The sequence below is a fragment of the Phallusia mammillata genome, chromosome 2 (assembly GCF_965637545.1).
Source record: "Phallusia mammillata chromosome 2, kaPhaMamm4.hap1.1, whole genome shotgun sequence".
NCBI classification, from domain to species: domain Eukaryota; kingdom Metazoa; phylum Chordata; class Ascidiacea; order Phlebobranchia; family Ascidiidae; genus Phallusia; species Phallusia mammillata.
In genome coordinates, this window is record NC_137253.1 from 19223898 (window position 1) to 19238016 (window position 14119).

Here is a 14119-nt window from a genome sequence, read left to right on the forward strand (position 1 = left end):
CCACACTTATCATAAAACGAGCCATCTGTCGGTGTGAAGAAGGCTTATTCAGGAATGAAAACGTTTTTGTTAGATTTTGAGTAAAATTACAGTCTATGTAATTGTATTTCATCTAATTCCAAAACAAGCCGCTCTTTGTTTTTTTGCAGTGTAGAACGACACTGATTGCTTGCGAACATAGCAATAAAATTATTTTTAACTGGGCGCTCGCGTTATTAGGCTGCATGTAATTCTATGCCCATGCACTTTCAAAAGATTAGAGTCGGATTACCGGTTGCACTTAATTAAACTTATTCGCCCAGTAGCCAATGCAACAAACATGTGGATTTAAAAAATGTGTTGATATTTACTAGTATGAACATGAAATCTATATATTATACATGGATAAATGCTTTTATTCGAGAAAACTATGATGTCCACCAGGTCCGTGGTGCATTAATCCAACAACGGCATCCGAGTTGCTAGGTCTGTAACAATAAAACGTAGTTTGATATGTAAGCTTATTTTTGATTTAATTGGTATTCTTATTAACTTAGATCTTTCCTTTTGTGATTGAGCAATTTCAAGATCTACTGATGGCACATATCTTCTTTAGCATAGCCTAGCTTACATGGCTATAAACAATAACCTAGTGGAAAACTCAACAAATTTAAGATGGTGAAAAACTAATAGCCTAGTTACCCGGCATCTGGCAAAAACGAGTGATCTGCAAAAGTTTTCCGAAAGTATCTTCGCCGTCGTGTGTACATCACCATTATAACAATGACGAAAAGCAGTAGAATACCAACCGCAATCCACGGCAGGATAGCAACAACTTCCTCACGTGTGGTTTGCTCTGGAATGTATTTATGTGCAAAACCGGATTTATGTGAGATAGATTTTATAGCCTATACTTACTGATATTTTCACAGTTATTTCCTTCGTATCGTCCTTGACAAAGGCACGAAGGCAATCCGTTTGTTGGATTAATAATACAAATTCCGTTGTTAAGGCAAAACGGTCCAGCGGTCAATGAACATGTAGAACGGCATACACGACCCGGCCTGTAACGTTAAAACACTTGTTACTGGGCATGAGTCAGAGGAAGTGCGCCAGTTCTCAAACAATCGTTTCGAGCGATTTCCGCTTCCGCCCAAAAATCCTGTTTCTCATGTGTTTTTTTAGAAAATATAGCTACCTTATATATATGTATATATTTAAATCACTCATAGTCCGTGCTTGATTAATGCGTGTTACGTTTCTAAATCTGTCATAAAAATTGAAAAGCAATCACTTACTGTGATGGCTGCACGTCAACGTAACCCAACGCACACTGACAGGTATAGGAACCAAGCGACAACGGTGTGCAGATTGCCCTTGAGTCGCATGTAGCTGTTCCACTGTAACAGGGATTCTGGATTTGTTGTGTAACGGTAGCATCTTCAAAAATGATGGAATTATGCAATAGTGTTTGAGACAACAAAAAATATATGCTCAACACCTACCGGCTGTTTTAACAATAACAGCACCAAATTTGTACTGATTTAAAAAGTTGGAGTCCACGCCCGGTATTTGACTTGTAAAAGTGTAGTTGTTAATATATTGTGTGATGTCTTGTATCGCAGTTTGTGCATTCCCGGCACCACCTAAGGCCGGGGCAACTTCTACCACATAATCCGCAACAACACTACCGTTGGAAAGTCCAAATATTACCACTCGTTTGACAGGAACGCCAATGGCCAAAAACAGTTGGGTAATCTGAAACGTATTTACAAAGCACGGCTTAATCTACAAATGCTTTTGTAAGCTAGTAATTGTTGTTGACACTGACTATTTTTCTCATTGCAAAGCTTGTGTAGTTGTAATATGTGGAAGAAGGGTCCAACAATCGTTCGTCAAAAACCAAGTTGGTTACTGCTATTCTTCCAGCATAAAACGTCGAACCTTAAAATAATCATAGATATTGAAACCGTTCTAGTTCTGCGCCTTCGTAGTAATTACCTGTACAACTGCCATTAACAAACGTTTCGTTGCATTGTGGCATAACCTTTCCATACGACTTGGTGTAGGTTCTTGGATAATGGCAGTCAAACTGAAGGAACAGCGTAGTAGTCCGATCTATGCCAGATGCAATTGCCCCCGCATATGCGTGAACACCAACACTAAATGTCAGGTGTGACGAATTTTGCTGAAAAGAATTGTGTTATGTTGATAAAAAAAACATTCATAGCGTAGTTTTTAGAACTAAAGTCGTGTTGAAACATGGCATTAACAACCTCAGTGACAATGTTGCACAAATCTTTGTTGCCAAATGTAAACGATAGTTGGTACATGGGACCATCAGTGTACACTGTGGAACCGTAACATGATGTGTTGGGGGATGAGCTTGAAACTTCCGCATATGTCATGTCACTTGGTTGCCCAAAAAAGATATCTCCTAATCCAAAACCATAATGCTTCATCGCACATTTATCCAGTCTACATAAATTAACAAAAATTTAACGATCTCCATCTTTACAAAAAAAAGTGCAGCAATAATAATTCGTACTATCTTTGGCAAGGATTTTACCTGACGGTCACTGAACTGTTGTAGCAGTAAATGTCTCTTGTAATGGTTAAAGCTTGTGTGGATTTGAATGCTATAGGATCATTGCATACACAACCTTGGTTTGTGACACATGTCGACGTACTTCCACAGCTTGTCTGGCTAACTCTCGTGGTGCAATTGCTTAATGTTTCTAAAAGTTAAAAAGAAAACAGTTACGCAGCCTAGCACTGCATAAACACTATGTTTGTATACATACTTGAAAATGTATTACTTTAATGACAAAAATTCAGAACTCAGAAAGTTGAAGGAGTAAGAAAGCGTAAACTACGACAAATTACGTAACATAAAAACAGGTACCTTACCCATCGTACTATTGCAATCAGATTGGCAAACTTGTGTACAGTTGTTACTCCATGTCAGTTTTTTTTCGAATCCTGTGCTTTCAGATCCGCTGCAGGCTACGTAGAACTCTAAAAATACGACTTGTGTCTTACAGTTACAGCTTAGTTATAAGTTATATCTTGCCACCAGTATTATACTAACCTGCATTGCAGCATATAACACCCAACAAAATAACTCCAATAATGCCATGCACTCGTTCTATCATATTTTGTAGTTTAGTTAGTTTTGCCCTGCACGTATCATCCACATCCTGCAAATCTTTAACCCAATCACAACGTTAGTAGCAAAAATTGTCGAAAAGTTTTTTAAAAAGCTGTGCTTCTGCGTCAGCGATATTTCTAATGCAAAAGTATTTCCTTTTTTATCCGGTTAATCCGCTACAAAACGATCCGGCCGCTGCTATGAACTGGAGCACAACGTTCGAACAGTTTTATGCATATAGTTCCGGTGCATTTTGTCACGAGCATGTCTGTTTCCCACAGTGAATCGGTGACGAGAAAGGACTTCGTGTAAAATTGCATTATGACAAACGTTTTCTAGTTGCCTACCTTTCGTGTAACAGATAGTAAATTCAATTACGTGCAAAAAAAACAATTTGACCAAATATACTATTGTTTTTCCTCTTGTGCTAAATTACATCCTGCGCGTAACTTGTATAAAGTGGAAAATAAATGCACGTGCATTTTACATAAAACGTGGTCCTAGAGGTTATGCGCCGGGGCGAAATAATCGAGCAATTCCGTGGTCCAAGCACCTACGACTTTGTTGCCCATCTTTGACGCTCCGAATAGGCTTCTGTCGTGGATTTGAATCCACGGCAAGTGTAGGTTTGAAGGCCTTTGCACATGAAATGCTTGTAAGACCGACTTAATTAAGAAAAATGCCCTACGCCGTATGTGTCGGCTGACTAAAATATCAATCAGAAAACAGACAGTTTTGTATGTGTAGGCCGTGAGTATTACAACAATAAAATTCACCAATGTAGTTGTCATAAATGTGTCATAAAGCACCGCGAAATCGTTTGGTGAAAAATCGTTTATTGCCTTGTTGAAAAAGGAAAAGCATGTCATCATCACAATAAATTCCCACAACAGTTTTAATGTGGCTCTTTTTTAAAAGTGACAAAAAATAGCATCAGTGGAATGTGAAGTGAAACCGATTAAAACAATTTTATCGTTGCACTCTTATGTTTATTTGATCATCACTCCTAATTTTTTTCATAAAAATGAAAGGTATGAAATAACACATACATTACAAATTCAATCAAATAATGTCACAGTGTTATATAATGTCAACAACAACAGACATTTTGAAATATTATATTGCAAGTTGCTTTTTCACATTTAAATAGTTTCGTCTGCTTTCAATTGCCTGCTGAACCCACAGCAGTTCCATTGTGACATCTCTTTTTTTGTTTAGTAGTTGTTTCTGGGATAAACTAGTGGTAGATTGAGCACAAACACTTTCATTGTAACTGACATGGAAATCATGACTTTCTTCCACAGACCCTTTGTTAATTGTTTCAACAGAATTTTCAGAACCATTAATTGAAAAATCTGCAATTTATAAAAATATACAATACACTATCTATGACAGTGCTAAAAATAAAGCACAAAAATGAATTCAAATGAAAACTGCCATAATTTTATGTGTACCTGCAGATTGCTGAAACAATTCTGTCCTATCAGATTTGTGAAATGGGTCAGTGTAAATTAAACCAGGCCTTTTAAGCACTTGGGTTCCTTCTGGCATTCTACACAACTTTGGTAGCTTGTGGTACATATCAGATCCATCAATATTTGCAGCTAGATCGTAGTAGTGCTGTTGAACTTCTTCAAAACCTCTTCGAATTCTGAAACCTCTCCATGCTTTCTAGAAAATAAAGATAAAGTTGTTTCAAATTTTTAATCCTATTGATCAAGATATATAGTATTCAACTGATTTAATACTGCTTACTTGAATGGTTATGGCAGCGAAATTTACTTCCATCTTTTCACTAACGATAGTTTGCCACACAGTAATACACAGTGCTAACGCTGTGACAGAGACGTAACCTGTGAACTACTAAAAATATAAAAAAAAATCCTCATCTAAAATGTATAAAATTATGTAATGTTTTTCAATAAAAGTCATGTGGTTGTTTGAGTTCAATAATTCAATTAAGCTGCTACGATTTCTAACGCCAAGAGAAATAAAACAGCTCATAATGACAACATATTTGGTTGCGCTGGTTGAGTAACACATACAACCACCCAGAAAATGTTTTCACTGGCCAAACTGACACAAAGTGATCTACTCTTCAGTGAGCAGTGAAATGCAGGGCTGCCAATGAGAATTTCAACAAAACCCAAGACTCCCAGCAAAATAACCCAAGAATTTAAATGAAAACCCAAGAATGCAAAATGTGGTTAGAAATGCAATTAATTAGGAAATTTACTCGTTTCATTGACAAATATTTGACAATTTACAGTCCGGAAATGCAACTTTACAAACTTTTGGTAGGAAATGGTCAATGCAAGCAAAGGGAATATTATGTTCAATAAAATATGCAGCAATCGCCAGTTCACTCTTGGCTGTTTGATGATCATCATCTGTTTTCTTTTTCATAAAATTAGTAATGTCTACAGTATATTTAAAAGCTTTAAAACTTCTTTGATGGTTCGCAGTTTTTATGTTTAACGGACATTGATCTAGTTGCATTTTTAAGTGTAACGATTGCTTTCACTGTATACTTATCTAGAAAGAATTAAGGTCTAGAATAGAGAGAAAATAAAAGAGATGATAAAATGGCCCAAACAGTGCAACTACCGGAAAAACTTTTCTCGTTAAAATAGTTCTTACATATATCTATTTCATCAATAAGACTCAAAACCCAAGAATTGCTATAATTTTCAAAATAAAACCCAAGAACCCAAGACGTCAAGTAAAAACCCAAGATCTTGGGGCAAAACCCAAGCTTTGGCAGCCCTGGTGAAATGATTTTGAAATAATAAAACACCGTTAGGGAATTTTAGTCATGCGTGGTTAAAAACATAGAAATATTATTGCTACTGATCATTAAATATCGGTTCAGACTGGGTCACGTCTAAAACTGCGGGCCCACTTGGCCCACTTGGCCCGCTAGGCCCAGCACTTGACCCGCTTGGCCCAGCACTTGGCCCGCCTCATGCAAGTATAAAAACTGCGGGCCGGCTTGATAAAGCCGTGGACACGCCTGTCACATGTCATTAAATTTTGATTTCGACAAGATCTGAACGGCAAGCAATGGATGTAGTGGGCCCGCAGTTTTTCCTTGCGATAGACGCGACAAGCACAGGATATAGTGGGCCCGCGGTTTTTCGATACGAGAGGCGGGCCAAGCACTGGATATATAGTGGGGCTACAGTTTTTATACTTGCAAGAAGCGGGCCCGCAGTTTTCCAATTGCATGAGGCGGGCCAAGTGCTGGGCCAAGCGGGCCAAGTGATCCAAGTGGGCCCGCAGTTTTAGACGTGACCGTTTCAGACTCAGTCAGAGCATATTTTGGTATTGTATTACCTGCCGAATGGTTGAGATACATTAAAGTAAATACGTTTGTACAGTTGCAAACCTTAAACAAGTTCCCATCTCATCCATCTGTGCGAATCCGGAAGGTGGAAGCTGCTAAGTACTAACATACGCTAGTTCAGAAATCAGAAAGGAGATGTGGGGATAGTGGTAAGACGAGGTTTATCCGTACTACAACTGGTAGCTTCCTGTCGCCGTATGTTCTTTCGAAGGAGTGCGAGTGTGGTGAGGTTGTTAGCAGATTGGCCAACTTCCCAAATCCGTGCAGTCTTTATTGTGCACATTTTTTCACGGAATTTGGGGAGCATTTTACAGGACCTATGTGGAAAATACGTTTGGGTTTTTTCGTGTCAGTATATTACCAATACCAACTCATGTGAAAAGAGTAGATGTAGTTTTGCGTTTCAGAATTTCATGGACTTATACTTAACACTGTCTGTAACCCATTCGCTGTTCATAAGTTGTATTAATTACGTTCTGTGCAATGAAATTACCGGTTATATGGTTATGCACTGAATACCTAAAAGTTGATCTTTAGATAGATAAATGTTGTCAGAAAAAGCATAAGCTGTGGTGCTAAGTTTTTTATCTGGTTTTAGTATCGGTATCAAGAAAGCTATGGATTTAGTTACTACATTTTATTTACTACTGTATTACTGTGTGTGGCTCACCATGAGAGATTTTGCAAGAATGTTGGTGTTTGCAATCTGCCTCTATAACTTTGGTGTACATTGAATGACAAGCTATGTTTCCCGATATATTTTGAGTCAACCTAATTTGTTCACAGGCAATATTTGTCCTGAAACCTTAATCATGTTGGCCATTGCTGCTTTATTACTTTACCTAAGTATTGGAGCAAATGGATTAAAAGTTCCGCTCATAACTGATAATGAGTTTAGCATCAGTAAAGAATCATCAACAGGATTTGGTGTGATTCTAATACCAAAAAATGGTATGTCATTTGTGTAATACTCGGGCAAATTTAACAACTGTTTGGAAACAGTAAATACATACAAATGTTGAATACATTTTATTGACTTTTTAAGAAAACGAAGCTGTCAATCAATCCCTTCAAGTACTCCAGCAAGCATCTGCAACACTGCAAAAACATGGAACAAATATTGGCATACTTGACTGTAAAATCTCACAGTCCGAATTATGTGCTGATCATGCAACCGAGGTACTTCTTTTCAGGTAAGTCACCTATATATCAGGGGTGGGGAACCTACTTACTACTGTGGGCCACATGAATTGCAACATTTTTGGGCGGGCCAAATATATTTTTCTTTGCTGCTACATATACAAGTTAATCACTTATTTCGACTAAAAATAGTTTATCCATTCTTTCTGGAAACCTCTAGCTCTGTTACCGATCTGTCCTTTTTTCCCATAAATATATTATGGAACGGTCACACGCTACTAGCACTAAAATCAATTTGAAACTAACACTACACGGCAAATGATTTGTTACTGCAAGGAGAGGCAATCGAGTGACTGTTATAGCAAGTGGTTGAATGTGTAGCATTGTTTATGGAAGTTTGAGGTCATAATGTAGAATGGGAAGATATTGCAAATAAATTACCAATAATGTGGAAGTCATTTCAAGAAAATATTTGTACATAAACATTTTCTTGTCTGTTTCTTTTTGTAATGTTATGTTGTAGACTTTAATAAAATTGTGACGGGGGCCACATTAAAAAGGCAAGATTTGTTGCTATATATATTTTTCTTACAAAGGAATGGTAAGATGGTGGGAGATTTGCAGCCAGATCAGATTACCACTCAGGATGAAGCTGAGGGAAATATTCTTCAGTAAGTTTCAATAATGTGATATTTTTGTTTGACTGTTTTAGTATTACTTAATTTACTGGTTGAAAAAACATGAATCACTGATTGCAAAAACTGACCTATTCCATATCAAAGCTAGTAATACCACTTTTTAAGGTTTTTGTTTTGGTGAATGGCTTAGTTGTGCAACTTTAATTTAGATTTAGCTGAATGTTTGACTTTGATTCAGCCAAAACCAACAACTGTAAACTAAACACACACAATTTAGTTGTCTTAAAATATTCAGTCAAATGATCAGTATCCCAATTCTGATCTGTTGCATCACTAACCAGAACTTATGTATGTTTATTGTGCAGCCTACTTAATCATGAAATATTAGTTCCAATTGAATCCACTGACAATTGGGTGTCACTAAGAAACAAGTGTGCTGGAAAAAGAAACATTGTTATTGCATATGTAAAAGTCATGGGGTCAGAATGTAAGTTTTTTTTTTTAGAAACAGTATTATGTTTGAAATCATTTCTTAACATGAGATTTTTATTTTTAGTCCACAACTTGATTGTTCAATCTGCACTTAAATGGAAGGGTAAAATTGAATTTGCTTATGGTACTGATTTTGAACTTGTAAATTCATTAATGCCAAAGTCACCAAAAATTGGTGAAAACGGGGCAGTAAGTGAACAATGTGCTTTTTTAAAAAAATTATCACAAATTTTCATGTACCGAATATACTTACATTTTAAGTACCAAATATAGTTACTTATTTTAATTTTTATGGCTAAAGTTTACAGTTTACTAGCATAAAACCAAGAATAATCACAGGTTTTTCTTTTGTAACTAATGCTTTATTTTTGTGAGGTTTGGATATCCATGTGCACAGTGGGTTTAGTGCAAGGTGAATGCCCACTCAGTCAATTTGTTCATCCTCTAAAGTCTGAACTGTTGGCCGATACATTTGAAAACATGGTTTTTGATCACCAGCTTGTGGTAAATGGTTTATTACTTCCACACTTTTGTAGTTTTTTTTCAATGAGAAACATTATTTTAACACAGAAAGAAATTGATGGAAATGACAAAGCCAGTGTAATGTATAATTATGTTCAAAAAAAGCTCGAAGATGGATCTGAAATATTTTTGTTTGTTGCTGGTAATGGAAAAATGGACAGGGCACGTCTTATAGCAAACCAAATCTGTGCCAAGTATTTTCTGTCTGCTCGATGTGTTCTTGTCAATGGGTATAAATTGCATTCATATCTTGTTTATTGCATTATTTCAACTATTTATGACTGTGCAGAGATGTCCAGAAAAGTGCTGCAGGCAATGTGGTACAGAAGAACAGAATTCATGTCACCATCATTGGGCATGTAAGACCTGTGCAATAAAACATTGCCTTTTGGATATTTTCACAAACTATACAGTAACATATTTATCCTATTTAGGCTGAATCAGGAAAAAGTGAACAATTTCTTTTGAGTGAAACATTTGAAGAGGTCGAGGAAAAATACCAATTATTAACAAAAAATCAAAGAGAACAGGAGGACAATGAACCAAATGAAGATGACAGTAAAACGGGTGAAAACGAGGAAGAAAATGAAGAAGAACCAGCTGGGGGTAAAACATTATGTTATGTGTACATTGCAATTCACAGTGATACTAACAAACTATTTTTGTAGTTGAGACAACACAGGATGATCCAGTGGCGTTTTCTGTGCACACTAGTAGAAAGATACTTGATTTGTACTTGTATGACTTTAAAACACTACCAAGATTGACTGATGTTACTTATACAGAAGTTATCAATGGAACAGAATTTGCAGTTGTGCTTTTTACTTTGGAATGTATGTTTATGTGCTTCAATGAAACTTTAAACTGCTTGTTCTAATAAAATTGATTTTTATTTTTCAGTCAACCCAAAGTCCCTAGCTGCTTTGTCCATCTATTCCGAAATTCATGAGGGTTACACAAGTAAGTTGGTAGTACAACTTTATGTCACCGCTATGCACATTTTTATCAATCTTTTATGAGACTCATCTTATGTTGTGTTTGGTATGTTTCGCACAGGTAAAGTTATAATATCACTTTCTGCAGAAAAACAAATGAAATCTCCTCTGTATCGTGTTGAGTGCTTTGACTGGCCAGACATATGCAAAAAGGAAAAACTGCACACATTTCCTAGGATGTTTTTTTATCGTCAGAATGAAGAAAGAACAGCTCATGAGTATAAAGGCGTTTGGTCTTTTAATGACATGATCCAGTCCATTCACTAGTAAGTTTTTTTCCAAGCTGCTAGGCTTACTTGCATGTGAATTAACAACTTCCTTCCTGACAGTTTGTTGGTCCAGATGGTAAAAGCAAGTAGAGTATAATATGCAGGCCAATTTTGAAACCAGAATTTTCATCATTTTTGTAGTTATTCAATGCCTTGGCCGATAATGGGACTTAAAGACAAACTGCTTGAAACCCTTCCTGAGAATACAGATATGGTCATTGGAATTGTTGATACAAAAACAGGTTACTTTTGCATATTCTTTTTAGGATTTTACTATTGTTGGTTTTCACTGATGCACAAACATTGGATGTGATTTTTGTACTTAAATTTTACTCCTAATTTTTCTACTGTTACAGGGGAGGAAGACTTTGTTAAGGCAGCAAGATACTATGGCAAACAAGCACCTTTTTTAATGGTCAAAGATGAGGATGCAAAAATCATGTAAACATGTTGTTCTGTACAAATGTGTTATTTGGTGTCTAAAACAAACTGCAACATTTTAATTAATTGAGTTTTGCACACTTTTACCAGTTGTTATTACGTATATTTTTTGCCCAGTGCTGAAGCAGATGATATCAAAAGCTGGAATGGAAAGAATTTTTTAATTCAAAACTCAGTAGACCATTCTAAGCGGCCAGTCCCTTTTAACAGCTTTTCTGATATTCAAAAGTTTATCGAACTTCCAGCTGATAACCAATGGGTATTTATGTAGTAGACCTACTATTTATTAGGATATGTTTCAGAATACTATGATACCTATAAGTAATATCTGTTTTGGAACTTTATGACATCTTTAGCATGGAAGCACACTTAACCAGTATATTAACTATCTGTGTGAATAATATACTGTCTTTTACTTTCAGAATGAAATAACCCTTTCGAACTTTAACAAAATATTGGATGAAGACAAGCCTTTGGTGATTCAGTTCATTAACCAAACTTCATCTGGTGTCAATAAGCAAAATGCTTTGTCCAAAACACTGAAGAAAATGGCGTCCAATCAGGAAATTACATCCAAGGCCATTCTATCATGGATGGATCTGTAAGTTTAAAAAATCATTGCTTGTTAAATGTTGTAAGTTCAAACTTGCCACAGGTTTGCCATTTTTTAACTCGAAAAAGATCATTTTTTATCACTATGGCTGATGTGACTTCTCAAGGCCTTATTTTGATTCTTAATTATGTACTCAATTTACATGAAAGCTTAGGTGACCATCTGTACTGATGATGACATCAGCGATTGTTGAAACATTTCTAAATTCACAAATTATCTGGCATTTGTTTGATTAAACGTATTTAAATATTGTGTTTGAGTACACATGTTTGCTAGGTTTGCAAATATTGTTTTTGTGCCATTTGCAGGTCTGCTGGATCAGTTGGGGAATATGTGTGGTACGTGTACTCTGGGGCAAAATCAACGCAACTCCCCCTTGTATTTTTAAACAAAAAGGTGTGTTTGTAATTCATACAAAAACTTTATTTTAAATATATGGGAAATGTGTGTCTCTCATGTACAAAATTTTGCACAGGAAAATTCTGTAGTTATTGCCAAGTTTGAAAAAGTCCCAACCATAGATGAAGTCACTTTGTGGATAAACCAATGTTTAAACGGGCAAGAAGCAACCTCGTGTAAGTACCATACCAATTTAAGCTTTGTTATTTTGTGTAACCACACTATGATTTTGAAGGAGAAAAACTGCTACAAATTTATATGGTAATAGTGGATTGGCTAATGACAAGGGTGCCTATAATCCTGAACTGACATGCAATTACCCTTAGTAAACCATACACTTCTATATTAAGCTGCAGTAAGAACATAATACAAATAGGACATGTTGAGACATTCAACCAATTCTAATGTAATGTTTCATTGAATGTTGTTATATTGTACCTCTAATTATAGATCTGTGACCTTAATTTCAATTTTGAAATAATATGCCCCTTATGTTTTGGGGATGATAATTTGACATGTAACCCAACTTAGTAATTTACAAAGAGGTTCTTGTTGTGTTTAGTTACTTTGCGTGAACACAGTTGGAAACCTAGGCATCCAGGTTATGACTATTTGGAAATGATGAAAAAAGAGGGTACATATCCAGCTGCAGGACAACCAGCTGAGGAAGAAATGGTCAAACCTGTAGTGAAATCGTGAGTCATAAGTTGTCCATATAGATGAGTGTCAAGCCATGCTTTTAGCCAAAAATAAACGAATTTGTGGTGTTGGTCACAGGACTGAAGAAATTTTGGTTATACCAACATAAATGTTGTAAAGTTGTTGTTTTTTTCATTAGAGAGCCTCTTACTTACATGGTCCCTTTCCACTGTTTTTATCTAGATTTTTATTTCCTGTTTTGCTGAAATTAACATATGTTTGGTTGACTAAAAGTGCTTCAAAGTAGTTCAAACTTTCACAGGAACCTCAAGTTGGTCCCTGTAAATTTTGCCCCAGCTTGAATACGCGAAAAGGAAAATGGATACGTTTCATAAGGGTTGGATTAAATTCAACAAATGCATTCCATGCCATTTACCAGTTTGCCTTTTTAAATCTAAACATTTTTGCACCATAATAACACTATTACCCATTTGGATATATGTACAGATGGGTAGGGGTCAGTTTGCTTGAAAACAATTTAAAATAACAAATGTTTATCCTTGTAATTACAGCAAATGGCATATGTGTGTTGAAAATAACACAGTGGAAATGATTGACCACACATAAGAAAGCCATTTTTAGTTGATTTATGCTCATCTTTAAATGCAGGGCTCGTTTTGGACACCAAACCCAGTCAGCGAAGGCTCCTCAACATACTGAATTGTAATTTAATTCCACCACCAGTAAAGCAAACAAAATGGTGGAAATGTTAAACCAATGAACTTTACAGAGAATCCAGAAAGCAGAAAAAAGAACACCACAACACTACTTTTAACCACCATTTTTTTATTTGCCTAATTCTATATATATACACAACATCGTGGTTTACCAAACCTTTTGCCTAATGTTGATTACTCTTTGCGCTTTTAAACTGCCTTTTTTAAAGTACTTTGCAATATTTTATGAACCTGTTCATTTGATGGTAGTGTATTTTCTCCATTCACATCACTGTATCTTACATGTGCCTACTTGTATGTGTTTTTTGTGCAATGAGTACAAGATTTGAGATGAATCATGTATGTGTATGTGTGGTTTTACAAAAGGTAAAGTGTGTTAAGCAAATTCATCCAGTTTAGAGGTAGTATTACAACTACAATTTTAGGATTCGAGTTCCATTCTCACTTGGTGGGCAAGTGTCTTAAAATTAGGCAATAGTGCTGTTACCCCAAGCACATATTGTTGCCCTATGGATTTTGTTTGTCCCGAGCTCTTGATATTACAAAATTGGTGGTCATTCTCTCCTAGAGTTTTGGGTTCGAAGAACAAAAGGCTTATCAAGGACTTATGAACAAAATTGTGAATATAGTGATCATCCAAGCAACTTGCATCAGTGAGTTCCTTACTAAACATTAAAACCAACAGCTTGACCATGACCTTGTCATCAACAATGCTATGTTCTTGTGCAAATGATGTGGCTTAAATCTTTTGTGATTTG

The 14119-nt window shown here is 36.0% G+C and overlaps 3 protein-coding genes across 4 annotated transcripts; 1 reads left to right on the plus strand and 2 right to left on the minus strand.

Moving 5' to 3' along the window:
* Positions 1 to 86: 86 nt before the first annotated feature.
* LOC145212151 (uncharacterized) lies at positions 87 to 3302 on the minus strand. The gene is made up of 11 exons (XM_080080190.1): positions 3071 to 3302; positions 2890 to 2997; positions 2549 to 2717; positions 2256 to 2457; positions 1981 to 2167; positions 1811 to 1923; positions 1485 to 1737; positions 1278 to 1419; positions 898 to 1043; positions 682 to 835; positions 87 to 467 (listed from the first exon to the last, which is right to left on the minus strand). The coding sequence occupies exons 1-11, from the start codon at positions 3132 to 3134 to the stop codon at positions 395 to 397; spliced, it is 1611 nt and encodes a 536-aa protein (XP_079936316.1). The 5' UTR covers positions 3135 to 3302; the 3' UTR covers positions 87 to 394.
* Positions 3303 to 3949: 647 nt separating this feature from the next.
* Positions 3950 to 5041, minus strand: LOC145215639 (IQ domain-containing protein C-like). 2 transcript variants are annotated; one of them, XM_080084368.1, is made up of 3 exons: positions 4886 to 5041; positions 4585 to 4801; positions 3950 to 4437 (listed from the first exon to the last, which is right to left on the minus strand). In XM_080084368.1, exons 1-3 carry the CDS (start codon positions 4916 to 4918, stop codon positions 4247 to 4249), a joined length of 441 nt encoding a protein of 146 aa, XP_079940494.1. In that variant the 5' UTR covers positions 4919 to 5041; the 3' UTR covers positions 3950 to 4246. The 2 variants fall into 2 exon arrangements, with proteins under 2 accessions (XP_079940494.1, XP_079940493.1); XM_080084367.1 differs by having other exon boundaries at positions 3950 to 4485.
* Positions 5042 to 7241: 2200 nt separating this feature from the next.
* On the plus strand, positions 7242 to 13699 carry LOC145215637 (thioredoxin domain-containing protein 16-like). The gene is made up of 20 exons (XM_080084366.1): positions 7242 to 7427; positions 7522 to 7669; positions 8213 to 8287; positions 8620 to 8741; positions 8811 to 8935; positions 9122 to 9250; positions 9317 to 9498; positions 9558 to 9627; positions 9703 to 9874; positions 9937 to 10101; positions 10169 to 10228; positions 10352 to 10529; positions 10674 to 10774; positions 10889 to 10973; positions 11091 to 11232; positions 11396 to 11574; positions 11895 to 11982; positions 12062 to 12161; positions 12548 to 12680; positions 13294 to 13699. Exons 1-20 carry the CDS (start codon positions 7289 to 7291, stop codon positions 13349 to 13351), a joined length of 2451 nt encoding a protein of 816 aa, XP_079940492.1. The 5' UTR covers positions 7242 to 7288; the 3' UTR covers positions 13352 to 13699.
* Positions 13700 to 14119: the final 420 nt, after the last annotated feature.